Source organism: Rhinoraja longicauda, chromosome 38 (assembly GCF_053455715.1).
Source record: "Rhinoraja longicauda isolate Sanriku21f chromosome 38, sRhiLon1.1, whole genome shotgun sequence".
NCBI lineage: Eukaryota > Metazoa > Chordata > Chondrichthyes > Rajiformes > Arhynchobatidae > Rhinoraja > Rhinoraja longicauda.
Genome location: NC_135990.1, coordinates 12395656 through 12418634, shown reverse-complemented (window position 1 = coordinate 12418634; position 22979 = coordinate 12395656). Strand labels below are relative to the sequence as shown.

The window sequence follows — 22979 nt, the reverse complement described above, 5'->3', positions numbered from 1 at the left end:
TTAAAGCATTTAACCCTTTCAGGTAGGCGATGTTCCAGGTTGAGACCCACAACAATGCAGAGTTACTCCAAGATTCCAGCATCTGCAATTACAGAGTCATACAGCACGGAAACAGTCCCTTCAGAACTTCCCAACTCATCCACAACGACCAAGATACCTCCTTTAAGCTAGTCCCATTTGGTCCATATCCCTCTAAACCTTTCCGATCTATGCACCTGTCCAAATGTCTTTTAGATGTTGTTTAAGTATCTGTATCAACTACCTCCTTTAGAGTTTAGATATACAGCTCTTCGGCCTACCATGTCCAGCGGTCACCCCGCAAACCAGCACGATCCTACACACTAGGGACAATTTTACAATTTTTACCGAAGCCAATTAAGCTACAAACCTGCACGTCTTTGGAGTGTGGGAGGAAACCGGAGCACCTGGAGAAAACCCACGCCGTCACAGGGAGAACGTGCAAACTTCGTACAGACAGCTCCTGTGGTCAGGATGGAACCCGGGTCTCTGGTACTGTGAGGCAGCGACTCTACCGCTGCACCACCGTGCCGCCCTTGCTGTCCTCTGGCAGCTCGTTCCATTTGTCCACCACCTTCTGTGAAAATGTTGCCCCTCAGGTTCCTATTCAATCTTCCCCTCTCACCTTGTATCTAATGTTCCATGTGTCCACTGTAGGATACGGGCCTGAGTCAAGAAGAGGAGCTGGGGCGGGAGGCTGACCCTGAACCTGTGATACCACACCCTTGCTTCCATTCACTCAGGGGTTGCCTGCTCTTTATTTTGTCTGCAGATGATCGCCAGAGGGAAGAATGCGTCGGAGCTCTTCCCCTCAGTGGTGAAGAACGTGGCCTGCAAAAACATTGAGGTAAGCCAAGACTCGTCACCCTTCTCAGCCCTTCTGGTGAGTAGGTCTGTCGAGGAGAGACTCTCCACAGGACAGCGGGGTGAGCAGAGGGTTAGATCACTGAGGTGGCAACCCAGGGGACGGGAGTACAGATATGGAGTCCAGAACCAGGGGACACAGTCTAAGAATAAAGGGGAGGCCATTTAAAACTGAGGTGAGAAGAAACTTTTTCACCCAGAGAGTTGTGAATTTGTGGAATTCTCTGCCACAGAGGGCAGTGGAGGCCAAGTCACTGGATGGATTTAAAAGAGAGTTAGATAGAGATCTAGGGGCTAGCGGAAGCAAGGAATATGGGGAGAAGGCAGGCACAGTTTACTAATTGTGGATGATCAGCCATGATCACAATGAAAGGTGGTGCTGGCTTGATGGACCAAAATGCCTCCTCATGCACCTATTTTCTACGTTTCTGTGACATGGAGGATTGAGAACTGGAATTCACTGTAAAAGTACACACACTCACACACGCTCACACACACACACGTACACATACATAAATACGTACACATAAATACATGTATGCACACATAAATACACAAGAACGCACATACAAACAGACGTGTACAAACAAATACACATACGTATGCATGTACACACACAGTTATGTACACACACACACACAAATACGCACACACAGACACATGCTCAAGCTCTCACACAGATATACCTACACACACACACACACACACACTCAGAAACACACATCCACAGACATACATATAAAACACATAGACACATGCACAGTCATATGCCCGCACACACACATACAGACAACAGGACACACACAGTAGTATAAGAAAATAACTGCAGATGCTGGTACAAATCGAAGGTATTTATTCACAAAATGCTGGAGTAACTCAGCAGGTCAAGCAGCATCTCAGGAGAGAAGGAACAGGACACACAGGCACATACAGACGCACACACAGGCACATACGGACGCACAAATGTAGTTTTGCTATAATACGATAGTTGCATTCTTAAGAAACCTTGCATCATAGAAAACCACATCATAAAGCCAATGGCGTCACTGGAGGAAAGGGGGTTGGGAACCCGAGAGTTTCAGACTCTCAATAACAAAGTTGTTTTTCCTGCTGGATTTTTAAAAATAAATGTTTTTAATAGCTTTATAAGTTTATTATTTGTTTCTGCAAGTTAAGTCTGAAGAAGGGTCCCTACCTGAAGTGCCGTCAGTCCATTCCCGCCACAGATGCTGCCTGACCCGCTGGGTTCCTCCAGCACTTTCTGTTTCCCCCACGTCACAGGGGGCAACCCCAGGCTCTCCAAAAGCCGGTTGGTCACAAATTGTGGCTGACGGAGCACCAGCAGAACGGACTGCACTGGACTGAGGCTGCCAGCACCTAGGGCCTCCAACATCTAGGGCCGGGCCGGGCCGGGAATTCGTAACCTCCCGGTGTGGCTTGTATTTTGTGGCAGAGAATTCCACACATTCACAACGAAATTCCCTTAAAAACAGACTTGTTGGGAATCAGAAATTTTACCAGCAAATGCTGGAGGTCCACAGTAGACAAGGCGGTATCTTCGAGAAAAGATCAGTGAACGGCCCACCTCAGATCTCCTCTGTGTTGTTTTTTTTTAGTTTAGTTCAGAGATACACCGCGGAAACAGGCCCTTCGTACCACCAGGTCCACACCAACCAGCATTCCCCGCACACTAACACTATCCTACACACAGTAGGGACAATTTACATTTATACCAAGCCAATTAACCTACAAACCTGTACGTCTTTGGAGTGTGGGAGGAAGCCGAAGATCTCGGAGAAAACCCACGCAGGTCACGGAGAGAACGTACAAACTCCGTACAGACGGCACCCGTAGTCGGGATCGAACCCGGGTCTCTGGCGCTGTAAAGCAGCAACTCGACCGCTGCGCCACCTCTGCCATCGATTTTTGTTTTCCTTGCTGTGAACTCATGGCGAGAGCCAAATGCTGGGGTAGGGGTGGGATGGGGAGTGGGAGACGAGGTGTTCAGTGCTACTGCCTGTGTGCTGCAGTCCTCGGCTCGCTCTGTGCCTGCCCCTGATCCCCACCCCTCACTGCGTCTCCTGCAGGTGAAGAAGCTGGTTTACGTTTACCTGGTTCGATATGCAGAGGAACAGCAGGACCTGGCCCTTCTCTCCATCAGCACCTTCCAGAGGGGACTAAAGGTCAGTACGCCTCAAGTCCTCATGCGCCCGGTGATTTGTTAATTAACAAAGGGCTCTTTTATTACGGAACAAAAGTGTGTCCACTGTCACTTTGATTTCATTTAGTTTAGAGATAGAGGGCGGAAACAGGCCCTTCGGCCCACCGGGTCCGCGCCGACCACCGACCCCCGCACATTAACACTATCCTACACCTACTAGGGACAATTGTTACATTTGCCCAGCCAATTAACCTACAAACCAGTACGTCTTTGGAGTGTGGGAGGAAACCGAAGATCTCGGAGAAAACCCAGGCAGTTCACAGGGAGAACGTACAAACTCCGTACAGACAGCACCCGTAGTCAGGATCGAACCTGGTTTTCTCCGGCGCTGCATTTGCTGTAAGGCAGCAACTCTACCGTTGCGCCACCGTGACCGCCCATTTGGAGTTTAGTTTAGAGATACAGCGTGGAAATAGGCACATCGGTTCTCTGAGTCCATGACGACCAGCCCGTTCACACTAGTTCTGTATTATCCCACTTTCTCATCCATGCTCAACATAGTCGGGGCACGTGAAGAAAGCTGGAAGAGACCAGGGGCAGGACAAAGCCTGGCAGGTAATAGGTTAAATACAGGCGAGGGGGTGGTGGGGGGGGGGTTGATAGGCAGATGGTTGGACAAAGGCCAGAGGTGTAAGACAAAATGATGGAAGAGTTACAAATTGTGAAGCTAGAGGACGGAATATAGATGGTTGGAGAGTGGGAGGGATAGGTGGGAGTCCAGGTGGGACACAGGGGAGAGAGGAATGGGTGGGAGGGGGAGGGATAGGTGGGAGTCCAGGTGGGACACAGGGGAGAGAGGAATGGGTGGGAGGGGGAGGGATAGGTGGGAGTCCAGGTGGGACACAGGGGAGAGAGGAATGGGTGGGAGGGGGGGGTTTAGACGCCTTTGTCTTGCCCCTTCTCTCTTCCAGTTTTGTTACTCCCCTACAATCAGTCTGAAGAACGATCCTGACCCAAAACATCACCTATCGATGTTCTCCAGAGACGCTGCCTGGTCCGCTGAGTTATTGCAGCATTTTGTGTCTTCTTTTATAAACCGGCATCAGCAGTTCCTTGTTAGGTGACGTTTCAGACTGAAGAAGGGTCCCGACCTAAAACATCAGCTGTCCATGTTGTTCAGAGATGCTGCCAGACCTGCTGCATTACTCCAGCATTTTGTGTCCAGCTTTTATAATCATAATCATCATAATAGTAATTTATTAGCCAAGTATGTTTTGCAACATACGAGGAATTTGATTTGCCACACAGTCATACCAATAAAGAGCAACAAGACACCCAAATACATTTTTAACATGAACATCCACCACAGCGACTCCCCCACATTCCTCACTGTGATGGAAGGCAAAAAAAGTTCAATCTACTTCCCTTTGTTCTCCCGCGGTCGGGGGACTCGAACCGTCCGTTGTCGGGGCGATCTTGGCTCCCGCAGCTGGCGGTCGAGCCCTCCGCATCGGGGCGATCAAGCTCCCGCATTGGGGGGATCTTAGCTCCCTCGTGCCGGGCGATCGGATCCCGAGTCGGGGCTGGTTGAACCTCGTGTGGCTTGGAGCTTCCCGACAACAGTCTCTACCCGAGACTGCGAGCTCCTCGAGGTTGAAATCCGCAGGCCATGGTTGGAGCGTCGATCCCAGGCACGGGATCACAGGCTTTGATCATGGCCCCGCGGTGGGGCTCAAAGTTAGTCTCGAGCAAGGCCGCCAGCTCCACGATGTTAGGCCACAGAGTGACCGGAGATACGATCCGGAAAACAATCGCATCTCCGGCAAGGTAAAAGATTGAAAAACATTTCTCCCAACCCCATCCCATCCCCCAACATAAAACAAACCAGATAACATTAACCCATACTTTTAAAACACACTAAAAATAACAAAAAAGACAGACAGACAGGCTGTCATTGCTGACGGCGCCATCTCTGCGCCCAGCTGAGCTCCAGTGTGGTATCTGATCTCTCTCCAGGACCCAAACCAGCTGATCCGAGCAGGAGCCCTGCGCGTTCTCTCCAGCATCCGAGTCATCATCATCGTTCCCATCATGATGCTGGCCATCAAGGAAGCGGCTTCAGACATGTCCCCCTACGTCAGGAAGACAGCTGCCCACGCCATCCCCAAGCTGTACAGGTAAGGCCAATACCATCTGCCGTTTCATTCACTTTAAGTGTAGTGTTTAGTTTTTAGTTCCGTTTAGTTTTTAGTTCAGTTACATTTTTAGTTTAGTGTTTAGTTTCGCGTTTAGTTCAGTTCAGTTTTTAGTTCTTTTTAGTTTGGTTTAGTTTAGTGTTTAATTTAGTTTAGTGTTTAGTTCATTTTAGTGTTTACTTCAGTTTTTAGTCTAGTTTTTACTTTAGTCTTTAGTTTAGTTTTTCGTTTTTCTTAAGTTTATTGTTGTCATGTGTACAGAGGTAGACTGAAGAGCTTTTTAGTTGTGTGGTATTCAGTCAGCGAAAAGACTATACGAGATAACAATCAAGACCACAGTGTACAGATGCAGGATAAAGGGTATAACATTTGGTGCATATTTTACATATATATCCAATCGTTACTGCAAAAGCTTAATTTCATGATGTATTTTATACGTAGGGTTGCCAACTTTCTCACTGCCAAATAACGGACAAAAGGTGACGTCACCGCCACGCGTCCCACGTGACCTCACCCAGCCAGCGGCCACATGCTCCCACTCCACCAATGGCGGCTGCCCGTGCTGGGAGGCGGGTTGCTACGCAACCTCTGTTAGGCGGCGCCCGGGCCTCCATCCTACATTGTCCAGGCCAACAGCGTCCCCCGGGCCTACAGTGTCCGGGCCTGCAGCGGCCCCATGGCCTACAGTGTCTAGGCCTACAGCGCCCCCCCCCAGCCTAATAAGGGACAAGGGCGGTCCCGAACGGGACAAACCAATTTAGCTCAATATATGAGATGTCCCGACTAATACGGGACAGTTGGCAACCCTATTTATGCGGTTGGTTTCCAGCAGTCACACAGGATTACAGCTGCTTTCCTACTTCATGTTGAGGGAGTCCAGAACCAGGGGCCACAGTTTAAGAATAAGGGATAGGCCATTTAGAACGGAGATGAGGAAAAACTTTTTCAGTCAGAGAGTTGTGAATCTGTGGAATTCTCTGCCTCAGAAGGCAGTGGAGGTCAATTCTCTGAATGCATTCAAGAGAGAGCTAGATAGAGCTCTTAAGGATAGCGGCGTCAGGAGGTATGGGGCGAAGGCAGGAACGGGGTACTGATTGAGAATGATCAGCCATGATCACATTGAATGGCAGTGCTGGCTCGAAGGGCCGAATGGCCTACTCCTGCACCTATTATCTATTGAGTCTGTGCCGTCATTCAATCGTGGCTGATCTATTTTTCCCTCTCAAACCCATTCTCCTGTCTTCTCCCCAAAATTTTTGATGCCCTTCCTAATCAAGAACCTAGCAAACTCCGCTTTAAATATACCCAATGACTTGGCCTCCACAGCCGTCTGTGGCGATTAATTGCACAGATTCACTACCGGGAGAGTTTTGGTGAGGCGTGTTCTCATGTCGGTGCTGGGTGGGATTCCAGAGTGGATTCTGCACCTGTTCACCATTCCCGAGGAGTTTCCCCAGAACATTCCCAGTTACGCCTGCAACCAAAACTTTCCTCTTCCACTGGTATATCGGAGAAAGCTCCCCGGGTCTCGACCCGAAACGTCACCCCTTCCTTCTCTCCAATGCTGCCTGGCCCGCTGGATTACTCCAGCGTTTTGTGTCTATCCTCGGTAATTGACCCTGACCCCTCGTTCTGTCTCTGGTTTCAGTCTGGACCAGGATCAGAAGGACCAGCTGATTGAGGTGATTGAGAAGCTGCTGGCGGACAAGACAACGGTGAGAGGAAGGAGCCCGGCGCTCCTCGAACGCAATATTTACTTGTTGAGAAATGTCATTCTGTTCAGGGAGTCAATAGTCAATAGTCAATTTATTTGTCACATACACATAAATGTGCAGTGAAATGAAAGATTACCCACAGTCCAACAATAAGAATAAGCAATAAAAATAAGCAATAAGACACACAATCATAATCCAACACAAAACAAAAAGAAACATCCATCACAGTGAGTCTCCTCCAGTCACCTCCTCACTGTGATGGAAGGCCAGAATGTCTTTTCTCTTCCCCTGCCGTCTTGCCCCGCGGTCAGGCTGTTGAAGTTGCCACGTCGGGACGGTCTTGGCTCCCGACATTGAAGCCCCCGCTGGGCAGAGAAAATCTCGCGGCCTGTTGCAGGCCGTGCCGGACGATGAAAGGTCCGCGGCGGGCCGACCCACCCAGGGCAGGGCCTGCGGGCTTCCGATATCCACGCGGCCCGCGGCCGAAGAAGCCTTTGGAGACGAGTCGCTGCCGCTCTCGCGGCACCACCACAGCCTCTGAAGGCAGCCAGCTCCTGCTTTTATTGGCGGCAACTTTCCGACTTTTCCAGTGACTTCTTTTCCAATTGCCATTACTACACAGGGTCTTGGAGCAATCTTACTCACACCCAACAAAACTGATCTTCCAGTCTTTTTTTCCAGTTTAATTAGTTGTTTATTGAAGTAGTTGTACAAACAAGGAGATGAACATATCAGGCTTTACTTATTTCACATACAAGTCGTAGCTGGCTGCTCTGTCCCTGGGCTGGTCCTAGGTCTCAGGTCTTTACAGTTGATGATCTGTCCAGGTCTGGTAAGAACTGTATGCTCTCCCTCCCTGTGACTGGCTCCTCCCAGTCCCTTATGCCCATATATATACACCACCCTGTGCATCTAATGACTGCCCCCAAGTGTCCAAGATATTACGGCAAGATATATCTAGACAAAATAATATAATATGCCAACAGTAGCTGTGGGCAGTGACTGAGGGAGCTGGGAGCCGGGGATTCACACTGCCGTCTGTCTGATGCCCACAGCTGGTGGCGGGCAGCGTGGTGATGGCTTTCGAGGAGGTGTGTCCCGAGCGCATCGACCTGATCCACAAGAACTACCGCAAACTCTGCAACCTGCTGATCGACGTGGAGGAGTGGGGACAAGTGGTCATCATCAACATGCTCACCCGATACGCACGCACGCAGTTCCTCAACCCCAACCACAACGTGAGTGTTCCCCGCATCTCACCGCCCCACACTAAAGGCCCCCCAACCCCCACCCTGTGACTGCCCCTCCCCCAACCCCCACCCTGTGACTGCCCCTCCCCCAACCCCCACGCTGTGACTGCCCCTCCCCCACCCTCCCAACCTCCACCCTGTGACTGCCCCTCCCCCAACCCCCACCCTGTGACTGCCCCTCCCCCAACCCCCACGCTGTGACTGCCCCTCCCCCACCCTCCCAACCTCCACCCTGTGACTGCCCCTCCCCCAACCCCCACCCTGTGACTGCCCCTCCCCCAACCTCCTCCACCCTCCCAACCCCCACACTGCGGCCCCCCAACCCCCACCCTGTGACTGCCCCTCCCCCAACCCCCTCCACCCTCCCAACCCCCATGCTGTGACTGCCCCTCCCCCAACCCCCACTCTGTGACTGCCCCTCCCCCAACCCCCACCCTGTGACTGCCCCTCCCCCAACCCCCTCCACCCTCCCAACCTCCACGCTGTGACTGCCCCTCCCCCAACCCTGTGGCTGCCCCTCCCCCAACCCCCTCCACCCTCCCAACCCCCACCCTGTGACTGCCCCTCCCCCAACCCCCACCCTGTGACTGCCCCTCCCCCACCCTCCCAACCCCCACCCTGTGACTGCCCCTCCCCAACCCCCACCCTGTGACTGCCCCTCCCCCAACCTCCTCCACCTTCCCCCAACCCACACCCTGTGGCTGCCCCTCCCCCCTCCCCCTACCCCTCGCTCCCAACCCCCACCCTGTGGCTGCCCCACCCTCTACCTCCCAACCCCCACCCTGTGACTGCCTCTCCCTCTACCTCCCCCAACCCCCACCCTGTGACTGCCCCTCCCTCTACCTTCCTCCCCCCACCCTGTGACTGCCCCTCCCTCTACCTTCCTCCCCCAACCCCCACCCTGTGACTGCCCCTCCCCCAACCCCCACCCTGTGGCTCCCCCTCCCTCTACCCCTCACCCCCAAACCCCACCCTGTGGCTCCCCCCACTCCTTACCCACTGCGGGCCCCCCAATCCCCAACCTGTGGCTCTCCCTCCCTCCCTCTACCCCTCGCCCTCAACCCCATCTCTTGTGACTCCCCCTTACTACCTACCCCTGCGGTTCCCTCTGCCACCCACCGCCCCCCACCCACCTCCTGTGGCTTCCCCCACTCCCCAATTCCCAACCGATACCCCTCCCCCAGCCACCTCCCTCCTGCCCCTTCCCCCACCTCCCACCCCCTGCGGCTCCCCCAACCTGCACTCCCCCTCCCAACCTCAATCCCCGATCCAACTCTTCCTCACTCTTGGAGAGACGAGGAACCGCAGATGCTGGAATCTTGCGTCGAACACAAAGTGCTGGAGGAACTCAGCGGGTCAGGCAGCATCTGTTGAGGGAGCGGACAGGCGACATTTCAAGGCTCATTGTGAAGAAGAGTCCCGACCCAAAACATTGCCTGACCATTCCCTCCACAGATTCTGCCTGACCCACTGAGCTCCTCCAGCACTTTCTGTTCTTCTCACTGTTGCTCAGATCAGTGATGCAACTAACTTTGCTTTTAATTCCAAGGGCCCCGACCCAAAACGTCAACTACCCATGTTCTCCAGAAATGCTGCCCAACCCGCTGAGTTACTCCAGAACTTTGTGTCCTATTGGTTTTAAGTGATGTGTTTGGTCAGATTAGGTTTTTGTTTTCTTGCAACAGTTTAGCACAAACATGTTCCTCATTTGACACTTTAATTGCCAATCGACTTAACTGCCCAGAAATGACTTTCATTTTCTTATAATAAGGAGTTTTTATTCCATAGTCATGGTATTACATTTATCAAAACTGCTACTCGTGCAGTTTGCAAGTAACAACCATTAAATTCCAACATTATCAGTCACGTCCACGACGCACATTGTTGTTTGGTTTAGTTTAGAGATACAGTGTAGAAACAGACCTTTCGGCCCATCGAGTCCGCACTGACCAGCGATCCCCGCGCACTAACACTAGGGACAATTTACAATTTTACCAAACCGATTAACCTACCAAAACCTGTACGTCTTTGGAGTGTGGGAGGAAACCGGAGCACCCGGAGAAACCCCACGCAGGTCACGGGGAGAACGTACAAACTCTGTACAGACAGCACCCGTAGTCAGGATCGAACCCAGGTCTCTGGCGCTGTGAGGCAGCAACTCTACCGCTGCGCCACCGTGCCACACAAACGAGCCGACGCTGTGCCCATTGTCTCCGAGCGTCCCGTGGACACTGCGTGCGTCCTCTCACAGGGGCACGGGCGTAAGCCCAGAGGAGAGGCAGGCAGTCTACACGGGCAGAACTCTCGACTGCCCACCGCCTGGATCCAAACTTTGGAGCCGTGCCTAGTGCTCTTCGCCCCTCACCTACATTGCCAGCGCTTTGGTTTTGGGATTCAGGGGTCCAAGGCGGCACAGTAGCGCAGCTGGTAGAGCTGCTGCTTCACAGCACCAGAGACCTGGGCTCCATCCTGACCACGGGTCTGGTGTAGGGTTACCCATGTATTAGCCGGGACATCCCGTATATTGGGATAAATTGGTTTGTCCTGTATGGGAGCGCCCTTGTCCCATATTAAGCCCGGGGAGGGCTATAGGCCCGGACGTTCTAGGGCCAGACAGTTTAGGCCCGGGTGCCGCCGAACGAAGGTTGTGTAGCAACCCGCCTCCCAGCCTAGGCGGCCACCATTGATGGGGCGGGAGCACGTGGCCGCTGGCTGGGTGAGGTCATGTGGGGCGGTGACATCACCTTTTGTCCCTTAAGTGGGAGTGAGAAAGTTGGCAACCCTAGTTCCCCACCACTGGTTTCTTCCCACGTCCCATGGACTTGCGGGTTTGTAGGTTAATTGGCCTCTGTCAATAGTCCCTAGGGTGTAGGGAGTGGATGAGAAAGCGGGGTAACATAGAACTGGTGTGGACGGGTCATCAATGGTCAGAAGGAACTGCAGATGCTGGTTTACCCCAAAGTGCTGGAGTAAGTCAGCGGGTCAGGCGGAAATCTCTGGATAAAATGAATAGGTAATGTGTCCGAAGAAGTGTTCTGACCCAAAATGTCACCTATTCCTTTTCTCCGAAGATGCTGCCTGACCTGCTGAGTTACTCCAGCATTTTGTGTCTTTCTTCATCAGTGGGCGGCATGGACTCGGTGGGCCGAAAGGCCTGTTTGTGTGCAGTGGGTGTGGGTCTGCTGTACTGGGTGGGAGCGGGTCGGTTGGACTGGGTGGGTGTGGGTCGGTTGGACTGGGTGGGGGTGGGTCGGGTGGACTGGGTGGGAGTGGGTCTGCTAGACTGGGTGCGAGCGGGTCGGTTGGACTGGGTGGGTGTGGGTCGGTTGGACTGGGTGGGAGCGGGTCGGTTGGACTGGGTGGGTGTGGGTCTGCTCGACTGGGTGGGAGCGGGTCGGTTGGACTGGGTGGGAGCGGGTCGGTTGGACTGGGTGGGAGCGGGTCAGTTGGACTGGGTGGGAGCGGTTCGGTTGGACTGGGTGGGTGTGGGTCGGTTAGACTGGGTAGGAGCGGGTCGGTTGGACAGGGTGGGTGTGGGTCGGTTGGACTGGGTGGGAGCGGGTCGGTTGGACTGGGTGGGAGCGGGTCGGTTGGACTGGGTGTGTGTGGGTCTGCTCGACTGGGTGCGAGCGGGTCGGTTGGACTGGGTGGGAGCGGGTCAGTTGGACTGGGTGGGTGTGGGTCTGCTAGACTGGCTGGGAGCGGGTCGGTTGGACGGTGGGAGCGGGTCGGTTAGACTGGGTGGGAGCAGCAGTTGGACTGGGTGGGAGCGGGTCGGTTGGACTGGGTGGGAGCGGGTCGGTTGGACTGGTTGGGTGTGGGTTTGCTAGACTGGGTGGGAGTGGGTCTGCTAGACTGGGTGGGAGTGGGTCGGTTGGACGGTGGGAGCGGGTCGGTTTAGACTGGGTGGGAGCGGGTCGGTTGGACTGGGTGGGAGCGGGTCGGTTGGACTGGGTGGGAGCGGGTCGGTTGGACTGGGTGGGTGTGGGTCGGTTAGACTGGGTGGGAGCGGGTCGGTTGGACTGGGTGGGTGTGGGTCTGCTAGACTGGGTGGGAGCGGGTCGGTTGGACTGGGTGGGAGCGGGTCGGTTGGACTGGGTGGGAGCGGGTCGGTTGGACTGGGTGGGAGCGGGTCGGTTGGACTGGGTGGGAGCGGGTCAGTTGGACTGGGTGGGAGCGGGTCGGTTGGACTGGGTGGGTGTGGGTCGGTTAGACTGGGTGGGAGCGGGTCGGTTGGACTGGGTGGGAGCGGGTCGGTTGGACTGGGTGGGTGTGGGTCGGTTGGACTGGGTGGGAGCGGGTCGGTTGGACTGGGTGGGAGCGGGTCGGTTGGACTGGGTGGGAGCGGGTCGGTTGGACTGGGCGGGTGTGGGTCTGCTCGACTGGGTGCGAGCGGGTCGGTTGGACTGGGTGGGAGCGGGTCAGTTGGACTGGGTGTGTGTGGGTCGGCTAGACTGGGTGGGAGCAGGTCGGTTGGACTGGGTGGGAGCGGGTCGGTTGGACTGGGTGGGTGTGGGTCTGCTAGACTGGGTGGGAGTGGGTCTGCTAGACTGGCTGGGAGCGGGTCGGTTGGACTGGGTGGGAGCAGCGGTTGGACTGGGTGGGAGCGGGTCGGTTGGACTGGGTGGGAGCGGGTCGGTTGGACTGGTTGGGTGTGGGTCTGCTAGACTGGGTGGGAGTGGGTCTGCTAGACTGGGTGGGAGTGGGTCTGCTAGACTGGGTGGGAGTGGGTCGGTTGGACGGTGGGAGCGGGTCGGTTTAGACTGGGTGGGAGCGGGTCGGTTGGACTGGGTGGGAGCGGGTCGGTTGGACTGGGTGGGAGCGGGTCGGTTGGACTGGGTGGGAGCGGGTCTGCTGGACTGGGTGGGAGCGGGTCGGCTAGACTGGGTGGGAGCGGGTCGGTTGGACTGGGTGGGAGCGGGTCGGTTGGACTGGGTGGGAGCGGGTCTGCTAGACTGGGTGGGAGTGGGTCTGCTAGACTGGGTGGGAGCGGGTCGGTTAGACTGGGTGGGAGTGGGTCGGTTGGACTGGGTGGGAGTGGGTCTGCTAGACTGGCTGGGAGCGGGTCGGTTAGACTGGGTGGGAGCGGGTCGGTTGGACTGGGTGGGAGCGGGTCGGTTGGACTGGGTGGGAGCGGGTCGGTTGGACTGGGTGGGAGCGGGTCGGTTAGACTGGGTGGGAGCGGGTCGGTTGGACTGGGTGGGAGCGGGTCGGTTAGACTGGGTGGGAGTGGGTCTGCTAGACTGGGTGGGAGTGGGTCGGTTGGACTGGGTGGGAGTGGGTCTGCTAGACTGGGTGGGAGCGGGTCGGTTGGACTGGGTGGGAGCGGGTCGGTTAGACTGGGTGGGTGTGGGTCAGTTAGACTGGGTGGGAGCGGGTCGGTTAGACTCGATGGGCCAAATGGCCTAATTCTGCTCCGATGTCTTACAGCCTTACGAGTGCTCTCAATTAGAGGGCGGTCCATTCCTGTAACAACTCTTGTTCTCTGTTGACTGTGGACAGGAGACCTTGCTGGAAGAAAGCCCGGAGAAAGGTTTTTACGGCTCTGATGAGGAAGACTCCAAGCAGGAGGAAGTGGATGCAGCTGTGCTTCCCAAGCGGAAGCCCTATGTGATGGACCCCGACCACCGGCTGCTCCTTCGGAACACCAAGCCCCTCCTGCAGAGCCGCAACGCCGCGGTAAGTCATTGTCCTCACCGTCCTGTAGCAGAGGGCCAGGAGATCAGGACCGGCAAGCAGCTCACCTGTACAAGTCCATCGAAGACAGACACAAAGTGCTGGAGTAAACTCTGCGGGACAGGCAGCATCTCTGGACAGAAGGAATGGGTGAGGTGTTGGGTAAGGGTCTTGACCCGAAGCGTCACCCATTCCTTCCATCCAGAGATGCTGCCTGTCCCGGTGCATTACTCCAGCATTTTGTGTCTATCCTCAGTGTAAACCAGCGTCTGTAGTTCCTTCGCTGGCTAACTTGATCATCCCCCCTCTGCCCGATTTACTTAGTGATCCGTGGACCGAGTGCTGAGCCTTACACCGTCCTGTTTCTCACGTTCCAGAGCTAGAGTCATAGAGCGATACAGTGTGGGAACAGGCCCTTCGGCCCAACTTGCCCACACTGCCCAATGTCCCAGCTACACCAGTCCCACCTGCCTGTGTTTGGTCCATATCCCTCCAAATCTGTCCGATCCATGTACCTGTCTAACTGCTTCTTAAACGTTGGGATAGTCCCGGCCTCAACGTCCTCCTCTGGCAGCTCGTTCCATACACCCATCACCCTTTGTGTGAAAAGGTACCCCACAGATTCCTATTAAATCTTTTCCCCTTCACCCTAAACCTATATCCTCTGGTCCTCGATTCCCCTACTCTGGGCAAGAGATTCTGGAGCTCTGTCCAACACCCTGTCCAACTTCCAGCTGTTAGTCTGGGAGGTTCAACAGTGACATCCAGAAGTTAGACTGGGGCCTTCCTCAGTGCCATCCAGATGTTTTGCATCTTCCCCCAGTCCCATCCAGATGTTAATTTAGGTGTCCCCCTCAATGCCAAACAGATGTTAGGCCAGGATCTCCCTCACCCTGTCGAGATGTTAGTCTGGGAGCCTCCTCAATGCCATCCAGATGTTAATGTGGTCCTCCTCAATGCCATCCAGATGTTCTTCCAGGATCTCCCTTGGTCCAGATGTTATTCTGGGAACTTTCATGTACTGAGCTCTCATTCCACTTCTATACCTCTGTGTCCTTATTGTTTGTTTTGTAAATATTATTATTGTTAATAATTGAATAAATTTAATTTGTAAGAAAAAACTCTCACCGTCACCGCAACCTATCACTGTCACTGTAGTCGCGACCGTTCATTGTGACCCCTGCCCTCACTCTGTGACCCGTGACCCCTGTCCTCGCACCGTGACCCCTGCCCTCGCTGCATGACCCTTGCCCTCACTCCGTGACCCCTGCCCTCACACCGTGACTCCTGCCCTCGCACCATAACCCCTACCTTCGCACCGTGACCCCTGCCCTCGCACCGTGATCCCTCCCCTCGCACCGTGACCCCTGCCCTCGCACCGTGACCTCTGCCCTTGCACCGTGACCCCTGCCCATACTCTGTGACCCGTGACCCCTGCCCTCGCACCATAACCCCTGCCCTCGCTGCATGACCCTTGCCCTCACTCCGTGACCCCTGCCCTCACACCGTGACCCCTGCCCTCACACCATAACCCCTGCCCTCGCACCGTGACCCCTGCCCTAGCACCGTGACCCCTGCCCTCACACCGTGACCTCTGCTCTCGCACCGTGACCCCTGCCCTCGCACTGTGACCCCTGCCCTTGCACCGTGACCCCTGCCCTCACTCCATGACCCGTGACCCCCTGCCCTCGCACCGTGACCCCTGCCTTCGCACCGTGACCCCTGGCCTCACTCCGTGATCCGTGACCCCTGCCCTCACACCGTGACCCCTGCCCTCGCACCGTGACCCCTGCCCTCACACCGTGACCCCTGCCCTTGGGCCTATCCTGACAGGCTCCGCTCTCCCGCAGGTGGTGATGGCGGTGGCCCAGCTCTACTTCCACCTGGCTCCCAAGGCGGAGGTTGGTGTCATCGCCAAGGCCCTGGTCCGCCTGCTCCGGAGCCACAGGTAGGGTGGGGGGGGGGGGGGGGTTGGAGGGGGGGTGAATTGTACAGTAAACTGCCCCCAAGAACCTTCCAGCAATGGGACCGATCGCCCTCTGCTCTCTCCGTGACTGTGTGGGTTTCCTGCCACATCCCAGTGGCATGGGGGTCGGTGGGTTCATTGACCCTGGCATGCCAGGAATGGTAGAATCTCGGGATGTTGATGAGATCGTGAGAGAGAATTATTCGCTGTAGTTACAGGGAAACGATAGCGGAAAGGGGCACCAAGTGGTCAGGCAGCTTCCTTGGAGAACACGAATAGATGACGTTTCAGGTCCCTTCTCAGATCCAGCTTTCTCTCCACCCCCCCCCCCCCTCCCACAATGAGTCTGAAGAAGGGTCCAGACCTGAAACATCACCTATCCATGTTCTCCTGAGATGCTGCCCGACTCGCTGAGTTATTCCAGCACTTTGTGTCTTTTTAGGTAAACCAGCATCTGCAGTTCCTTCGTACTGATGAGATATGGTCAGAGGTAATAGGAGCAGAATTAGGCCATTCGGCCCATCATGTCTACTCTGCCATTCAATCATGGTTGATCTATCTCTCCCTCCTGACCCCATTCTCCTGCCTTCTCCCCATAACCCCTGAAACTCATTCCCCTTGGGGTACTGGCATGGAAACAATGGGCCGAATGGCCGCCTCCCTGTCACGTAAGGGTTAGCCCCTTCCTTTGGCGTTGATGCGCCCGGGTTGTGGGACGGGGATGGATTGTGGATTCAAATCCTCCTCCCGTCCTCTCCTCCCACCGAAAGAGCTCCCACTCCCACCCTCTGACAGAAATAAACAGACAGCTCCTTGCAGCTCCCCGCGGACTTTCCCAGGAACGCTGCAGACAGCTGGCACGTTCCGAGGAATCGCCGCCAAACTGCGCACAGCGTGATCCCCGCAGGTAGCCGCGTGATCATGACCAGTTTGCCAGGAGTTGGCAGGGCGCGGGCATTCCCACATTAGGGAAATTTCCTGAGCTTCGGAATACCTACACAGGTATTCCCAGGAAAACATAGGAATCTCCTGAGCTTGGGAATATCGGTACAGGTATATCCTGGGATATTGGGGACATCTCTAAAATTTTGGAATTTTACACTACACTATTCCCAGGAGATTAGGGAAATCTCCCAAACTTCAGAATATTAGTACAGGTATTCCCAGGAGAATACGTGAATTCCCCAAGCTTCAGAATACTGGTAAAGGTCTGTCCCAGGAGATTGGGAAAATCTTCCGAGCTTTGGAATTCCCATACAGGTATTCCTAGGAGATTAGGAAAAACTCCCATACTTTGGAATACCAATACAGGTATATCCAGGAAGAATAGAGGAATCTTCACAAACTTTGGAATACCAGCACAGGTATTCCTAGGAGAGTAGAGGAATCTCCCAAACTCCGGAATACCGGGTACTTATATTCCTGGGAGAACAGGTGAAACCCCTGAGTTTCAGAATACTGATAAAGGTTGCTCCCTGCAGTATAGAAGAATTTCCCGAGCTTCGGAATACCGGTACAGGTATATCCTTGGAGATTAGTGGAATTTCCCAAGTTTTGGAATACCAGTACAGGGTATATCCCAGGAGAACAGGGAAATCTCCCGAGCTTCGGAAGGAGGGACCAAGGAGGGATCTCCAAGTCGGGCAGATAGCGTTTCAGTGTAAAATCTCAGCCTGGGTCGGAGACCGTCGGCACACGTTGTGGTTCCGCAGGGCTCAGCGGTGGTCTGCCGGCTCTGCCGCCAAGCCGGGAACGGATGCTCATTCTCCCCTCCTCTCTCCACGCAGCGAGGTGCAGTTTGTGGTCCTGCAGAACGTCGCCTCCATGTCCATCAAACGTCGGGTGAGTCACTGCCCCCAGACTTCGCAACGTCCCGCTGTAGCGTCATGGAGTCACACAGCATGAAAACAGGCCCTTCGGCCCGGCCCAGCCTTGCCAACCAGATGCCCCAGCTACACTAGTACACTGAGATGCCCCATCCACACTAGTACAAGATGCCCCATCCACACTATTATAAGATGCCCCATCTACACTAGTACACCAAGATACCCCATCTACACTAGTACAAGATGCCCCATCTACACTAGTACATGATACCCCATGTACACTAGTACAAGATACCCCATCTACACTAGTAAAGGTGCCCCATGTACACTAGTACACCAAGATGCCCCATCTACACTAGTACACCAAGATGCCCCATCCACACTAGTACAAGATGCCCCATCTACACTAGTAAAGATGCCCCATGTACACTAGTACACCAAGATGCCCCATCTACACTAGTACACCAAGATGCCCCATCCACACTATTATAAGATGCCCCATCTACACTAGTACACCAAGATGCCCCATCCACACTAGTACAAGATGCCCCATCTACACTAGTAAAGATGCCCCATCTACACTAGTACAAGATGCCCCATCTACACTAGTACAAGATACCCCATGTACACTAGTACAAGATGCCCCATCTACACTAGTACAAGATGCCCCATCTACACTAGTACAAGATACCCCATGTACACTAGTACAAGATGCCCCATCTACACTAGTAAAGATGCCCCATGTACACTAGTACACCAAGATGCCCCATCTACACTAGTACACCAAGATGCCCCATCTACACTAGTACAAGATACCCCATCTACACTAGTACAAGATGCCCCATCTACACTAGTAAAGATGCCCCATGTACACTAGTACAAGATGCCCCATCTACACTAGTAAAGATGCCCCATGTACACTAGTACACCAAGATGCCCCATGTACACTAGTACACCAAGATGCCCCATCTACACTAGTACAAGATGCCCCATCTACACTAGTACAAGATGCCCCATCTACACTAGGACAAGATGCCCCATCTACACTAGTACAAGATACCCCATCTACACTGGAGTCAATGTAAAGAGGTTGGTTTGCGTGATGGTCTGCACTGCGTCCAAATTTCTTTTGCAATTTTTTTATCTTGGATGGAGCTGTTCCTAAACTGTGCTGTGATACATCCCAATAAAATGCTTCCTACGGCGCACCTGTACAATTACTACTGGAGAATTAGAGGCGTCACAGTGGCTCAGTGGTAGTGTGGCTGCCTTACATCGCCAGAGACCAGGGTTCGAACCGGACCATGGGTGTTGTCTGCATGGAGTTTGAACGTTCTCCCTGTGACTGCGTGGGTTCCGTAGAAAATAGGTGCAGGAGGAGGCCATTTGGCTCTTCGAGCCAAATGGCCTCCTCCTGCACCTATTTTCTATTTCGCCTCCCACATCCCAAAGACGTGCAGGTTTGTCGGTTAATTGGCTTGTGTAAATTGTCCCTAGTGTGTAGGTTAGAACTAATGTACGGGTAATTGCTGGTTGACATGGACTCGGGTGAGCGAAGGGCCTGTATCTCTGAACTAAACTAAACTACGGGGCGGCGAGTTCATTCACAAACTCTTGCCTTTCATTTTGCAGGGAATGTTTGAGCCTCATCTGAAGAGTTTTTACATCAGGTCCACAGACCCCACGCAGATTAAGGTGCTGAAGGTGAGTCCATCCCGCCCGCGCATGACCCTGACTCTGTCGGCCCCCATCCTTGCAGGCAGACGCTGCATTATAGACAATAGACAATAGGTGCAGGAGGAGGCCATTCGGCCCTTCGAGCCAGCACCGCCATTCAACGTGATCATGGCTGATCATTCTCAATCAGTACCCCGTTCCTGCCTTCTCCCCATACCCCCTGACTCCGCTATCCTCAAGAGCTCTATCTAGTTCTCTCTTGAATGCATTCTGAGACTTGGCCTCCACTGCCTTCTGAGGCAGAAAATTCCACAGATTCACAACTCTCTGACTGAAAAAGTTTTTCCTCATCGCAGTTCTAAATGGCCTACCCCTTATTCTTAAACTGTGGCCCCTTGTTCTGGACTCCCCCCAACATTGGGAACATGTTTCAATAGACAATAGACAATAGGTGCAGGAGGAGGCCATTCAGCCCTTCGAGCCAGCACCGCCATTCAATGCGATCATGGCTGATCACTCTCAATCAGTACCCCGGTCCTGCCTTCTCCCCATACCCCCTCACTACGCTATCCTTAAGAGCTCTATCCAGCTCTCTCTTGAAAGCATCCAACGAACTGGCCTCCACTGCCTTCTGAGGCAGAGAATTCCACACCTTCACCACTCTCTGACTGAAAATCAACAGCCTCTAACGTGTCCAACCCCTTAATAATCTTATACATTTCGATAAGATCTCCTCTCATCCTTCTAAATTCCAGTGTATACAAGCCTAGTCGCTCCAGTCTTTCAACATATGACAGTCCCGCCATTCCGGGAATTAACCTAGTAAACCTACGCTGCACGCCCTCAATAGCAAGAATATCCTTCCTCAAATTTGGAGACCAAAACTGCACACAGTACTCCAGGTGCGGTCTCACTAGGGCCCTGTACAACTGTAGAAGGACCTCTTTGCTCCTGTACTCAACTCCTCTTGTTATGAAGGCCAACATTCCATTGGCTTTCTTCACTGCCTGCTGTACCTGCATGCTTCCTTTCAGTGACTGATGCACTAGGACACCCAGATCTCATTGACACATCCTTCCTTGTTCTCTGCAGCTGGAAGTCCTGACCAACCTGGCCAGCGAAACCAACATCTCCACCATTCTCCGGGAGTTCCAGGTATGGAGGCTCCCACCCTCCCCTTTGACCAGCGGGGTCAAACTTAAAATCAAGGTCAAGCAAAACTCTGGACTAACTTAAAATCAAAATTACTCGCAAAATGCTGGAGTAACTCAGCGGGACAGGCAGCATCTCTGGAGACAAGTAATGGGTGATGTTACGGGTCAGAAGAAGACCCTTCTTCCTACACTTCTTCAGAAGAAGGGTCTCGACCCGTAACGTCCTTCTGTCCAGAGATGCTGCCTGTCCCGCTGAGTTACTCCAGTGTCTTGTGTCTATCGTCTGTGTAAACCAGCATTTGCAGTTCCTTCCGACACTTAAAATCAAGATTGTTCAGAGCAGATGTGGGAAATATGAAAGATAAGGATGATAAAATGCTGGAAACTCTCAGCAGATCAGACAGCAAAGAAAACGGAGTTAACTTTTACCAGAAGATGAAAATGCTTGATTAAGTCAGCGGGTCAGACAGCATCTCTGGAGAACATGGATAGGCGACATTTGGGGTCAAAGGATTTCGATCTGAAACGTCACCTATTCCTTTATCTCCAGAGATGCCGCCCGACCTGCTGAGTTACTCCAGCATATTGTGCCTTATCTTTGGTGTAAACCAGCATCTGCAGTTCCTTCCTACTCATTAACTTTGATCAGAACGAGGAAGAAGAGAAAGGTTTTAGCTAGATAAAGGTGGATAAGACAAAGAACTGAGACCTGAACGAGAGGGCTTGGGTTAATGTGAGAGGGGAAAGATTTAAGGGGGATCTGAGGGGCAACCTTTTCACACGGAGGGTGGTGGGTATATGGAATTGGCTTAAATAGGAGGAACAGCACCTCATATTTCGCTTGGGCAGCTCACAACCCAGTGGTATGAACGTTGATTTCTGTAATTTCAAGTAACTCCTGCATTCCTTCCCCTTCTGTCCCTCTTTCCCCACCTCCCCCACCTAAGTTGTCCTGCTAGTTCCACTGTTCGCATCCTTGTATCCCTCTTGTTATCACACGTTCCCCAGCCAACAATGGCCTTTCCTGAGGTCATCTGTTGCCGGCCCTGATTTGCTTTGTCCTTTTCTCGCCTCCAGGTTATTCCTTCCCCCCCCCCCCTCAACTCTACTTTCAGCCTGAAGAAGGGTTCTGTCCCGAAACTATGTCACTTATTCCGTTTCTCCAGAGAAGCTGCCTGACCCACTGAGTTACTCTTGCATTTTGTGTCCATTGCCAGCGGAAGTAGTTGAGGCAGGTACAACTATAACGTTTAAAAGACCCTTGGGTAGGTACATTGGTAGGAAGGTTTTAAACGGATATGGGCCAAACGCTGGGAAATGGGACTAGCCCAGGTTGACACCTTGCTCGGCATTAGGGGGTGGTCAGTATCACGGAACAAGGCAATTCAGTCCATTGAGTAACTCAGCGGGACAGGCAGCCTCTCTGGAGAGAAGGAATAGGTAACGTTTCGGGTCGAGACCCTTTTTCAGACTTCAGTCCTGAAACGTCGCCCATTCCTTCTCTCCATAGATGCTGCCTGACCCGCTGAGTTACTCCAGCATTTTGTGTCAGCCTTCCATTTAAACCAGCACCTGCAGTTCTTCCCTACACATTCAGTCCATTGAGTCTGTGTCGGCTCTCAATGCCACTTCCCGACTTTTTTCTACGTAACCCATTCTTTCTCACGTTCTCATCAACTCGCTGAGTCCACGCTCCAGCGGTATGTAGAGCTGTTTAATTAACCCACCAGCCCGCGTATCTTCAGGACATGGGAGGAAACCGGAGCAACTGGTGGAAACCCACGTGATCACGGAGTACATGTAAACTCCACACAGACAGCACCCGTAGTCAGGATTAGAAACATAGAAAAATAGGTGCAGGAGTAGGCCGTTCAGCCCTTCGAGCCAGCACCGCCATTCAATATGATCATGGCTGATCATCCAAAATCAATACCCTGTTCCTGCTTTCTCCCCGTATCCCTTGATTCCGTTAGCCCTAAGAGCTAAATCTAACTCTCTCTTGAGAACATCAGTGAATTGGCCTCCACTGTCTTCTGTGGCAGAGAATTCCACAGATTCACAACTCTCTGGGTGAAAAGATTTTTCCTAATCTCAGTCCTAAATGGCCTAACCCCTTATTCTGAAACTGTGGCCCCTGGTTCTAGACTCCCCCAACATGGGGAACATTTTTCCTGCATCTAGCCTGTCGAATCCTTCAAGAATTGTATCCCCTCTCATCCTTCTAAATTCCAAAGTCACTGAGACAGCAACAGATGGTTGGGGGGAGGAGCGGTGTGCAGGGGTGGGGGAAAGAGGGAGACGGGAGCAAAATAACTGGAGGGGGTGAGAAATCGAGGCAGCCTCTGGTATGCAGTTGGAGGAGGAGGATCACAGAGTGCAATGAGGGGGGGGGAGGAGGGACAGCAGTGGAGAGAGGGGGAGAATCAGGAATGGCCAGCAGCAGAGCTCAAGACAGTGCGTTATTACCTCTGCTGACA

The 22979-nt window shown here is 53.4% G+C and overlaps 2 protein-coding genes across 3 annotated transcripts in view; both read left to right on the top strand.

Annotated features, from left to right (window-relative positions):
* Positions 1-22979, top strand: part of LOC144610936 (cytoplasmic polyadenylation element-binding protein 1-like) — a 191239-nt gene that overhangs the window by 25456 nt on the left and 142804 nt on the right. The window lies entirely within an intron of this gene.
* ap3b2 (adaptor related protein complex 3 subunit beta 2) overlaps positions 1-22979 on the top strand; it is a 115119-nt gene that overhangs the window by 43432 nt on the left and 48708 nt on the right. For both annotated transcript variants that reach the window (XM_078429953.1, XM_078429952.1), the window contains exons 3-12: positions 791-865; positions 2970-3065; positions 5060-5220; positions 6887-6953; positions 8009-8191; positions 13706-13882; positions 15730-15827; positions 17633-17687; positions 19304-19375; positions 20441-20503. In XM_078429953.1, the coding sequence (XP_078286079.1) occupies positions 791-865; positions 2970-3065; positions 5060-5220; positions 6887-6953; positions 8009-8191; positions 13706-13882; positions 15730-15827; positions 17633-17687; positions 19304-19375; positions 20441-20503 (1047 nt within the window). The remainder of the gene's footprint in view (positions 1-790; positions 866-2969; positions 3066-5059; positions 5221-6886; positions 6954-8008; positions 8192-13705; positions 13883-15729; positions 15828-17632; positions 17688-19303; positions 19376-20440; positions 20504-22979) is intronic.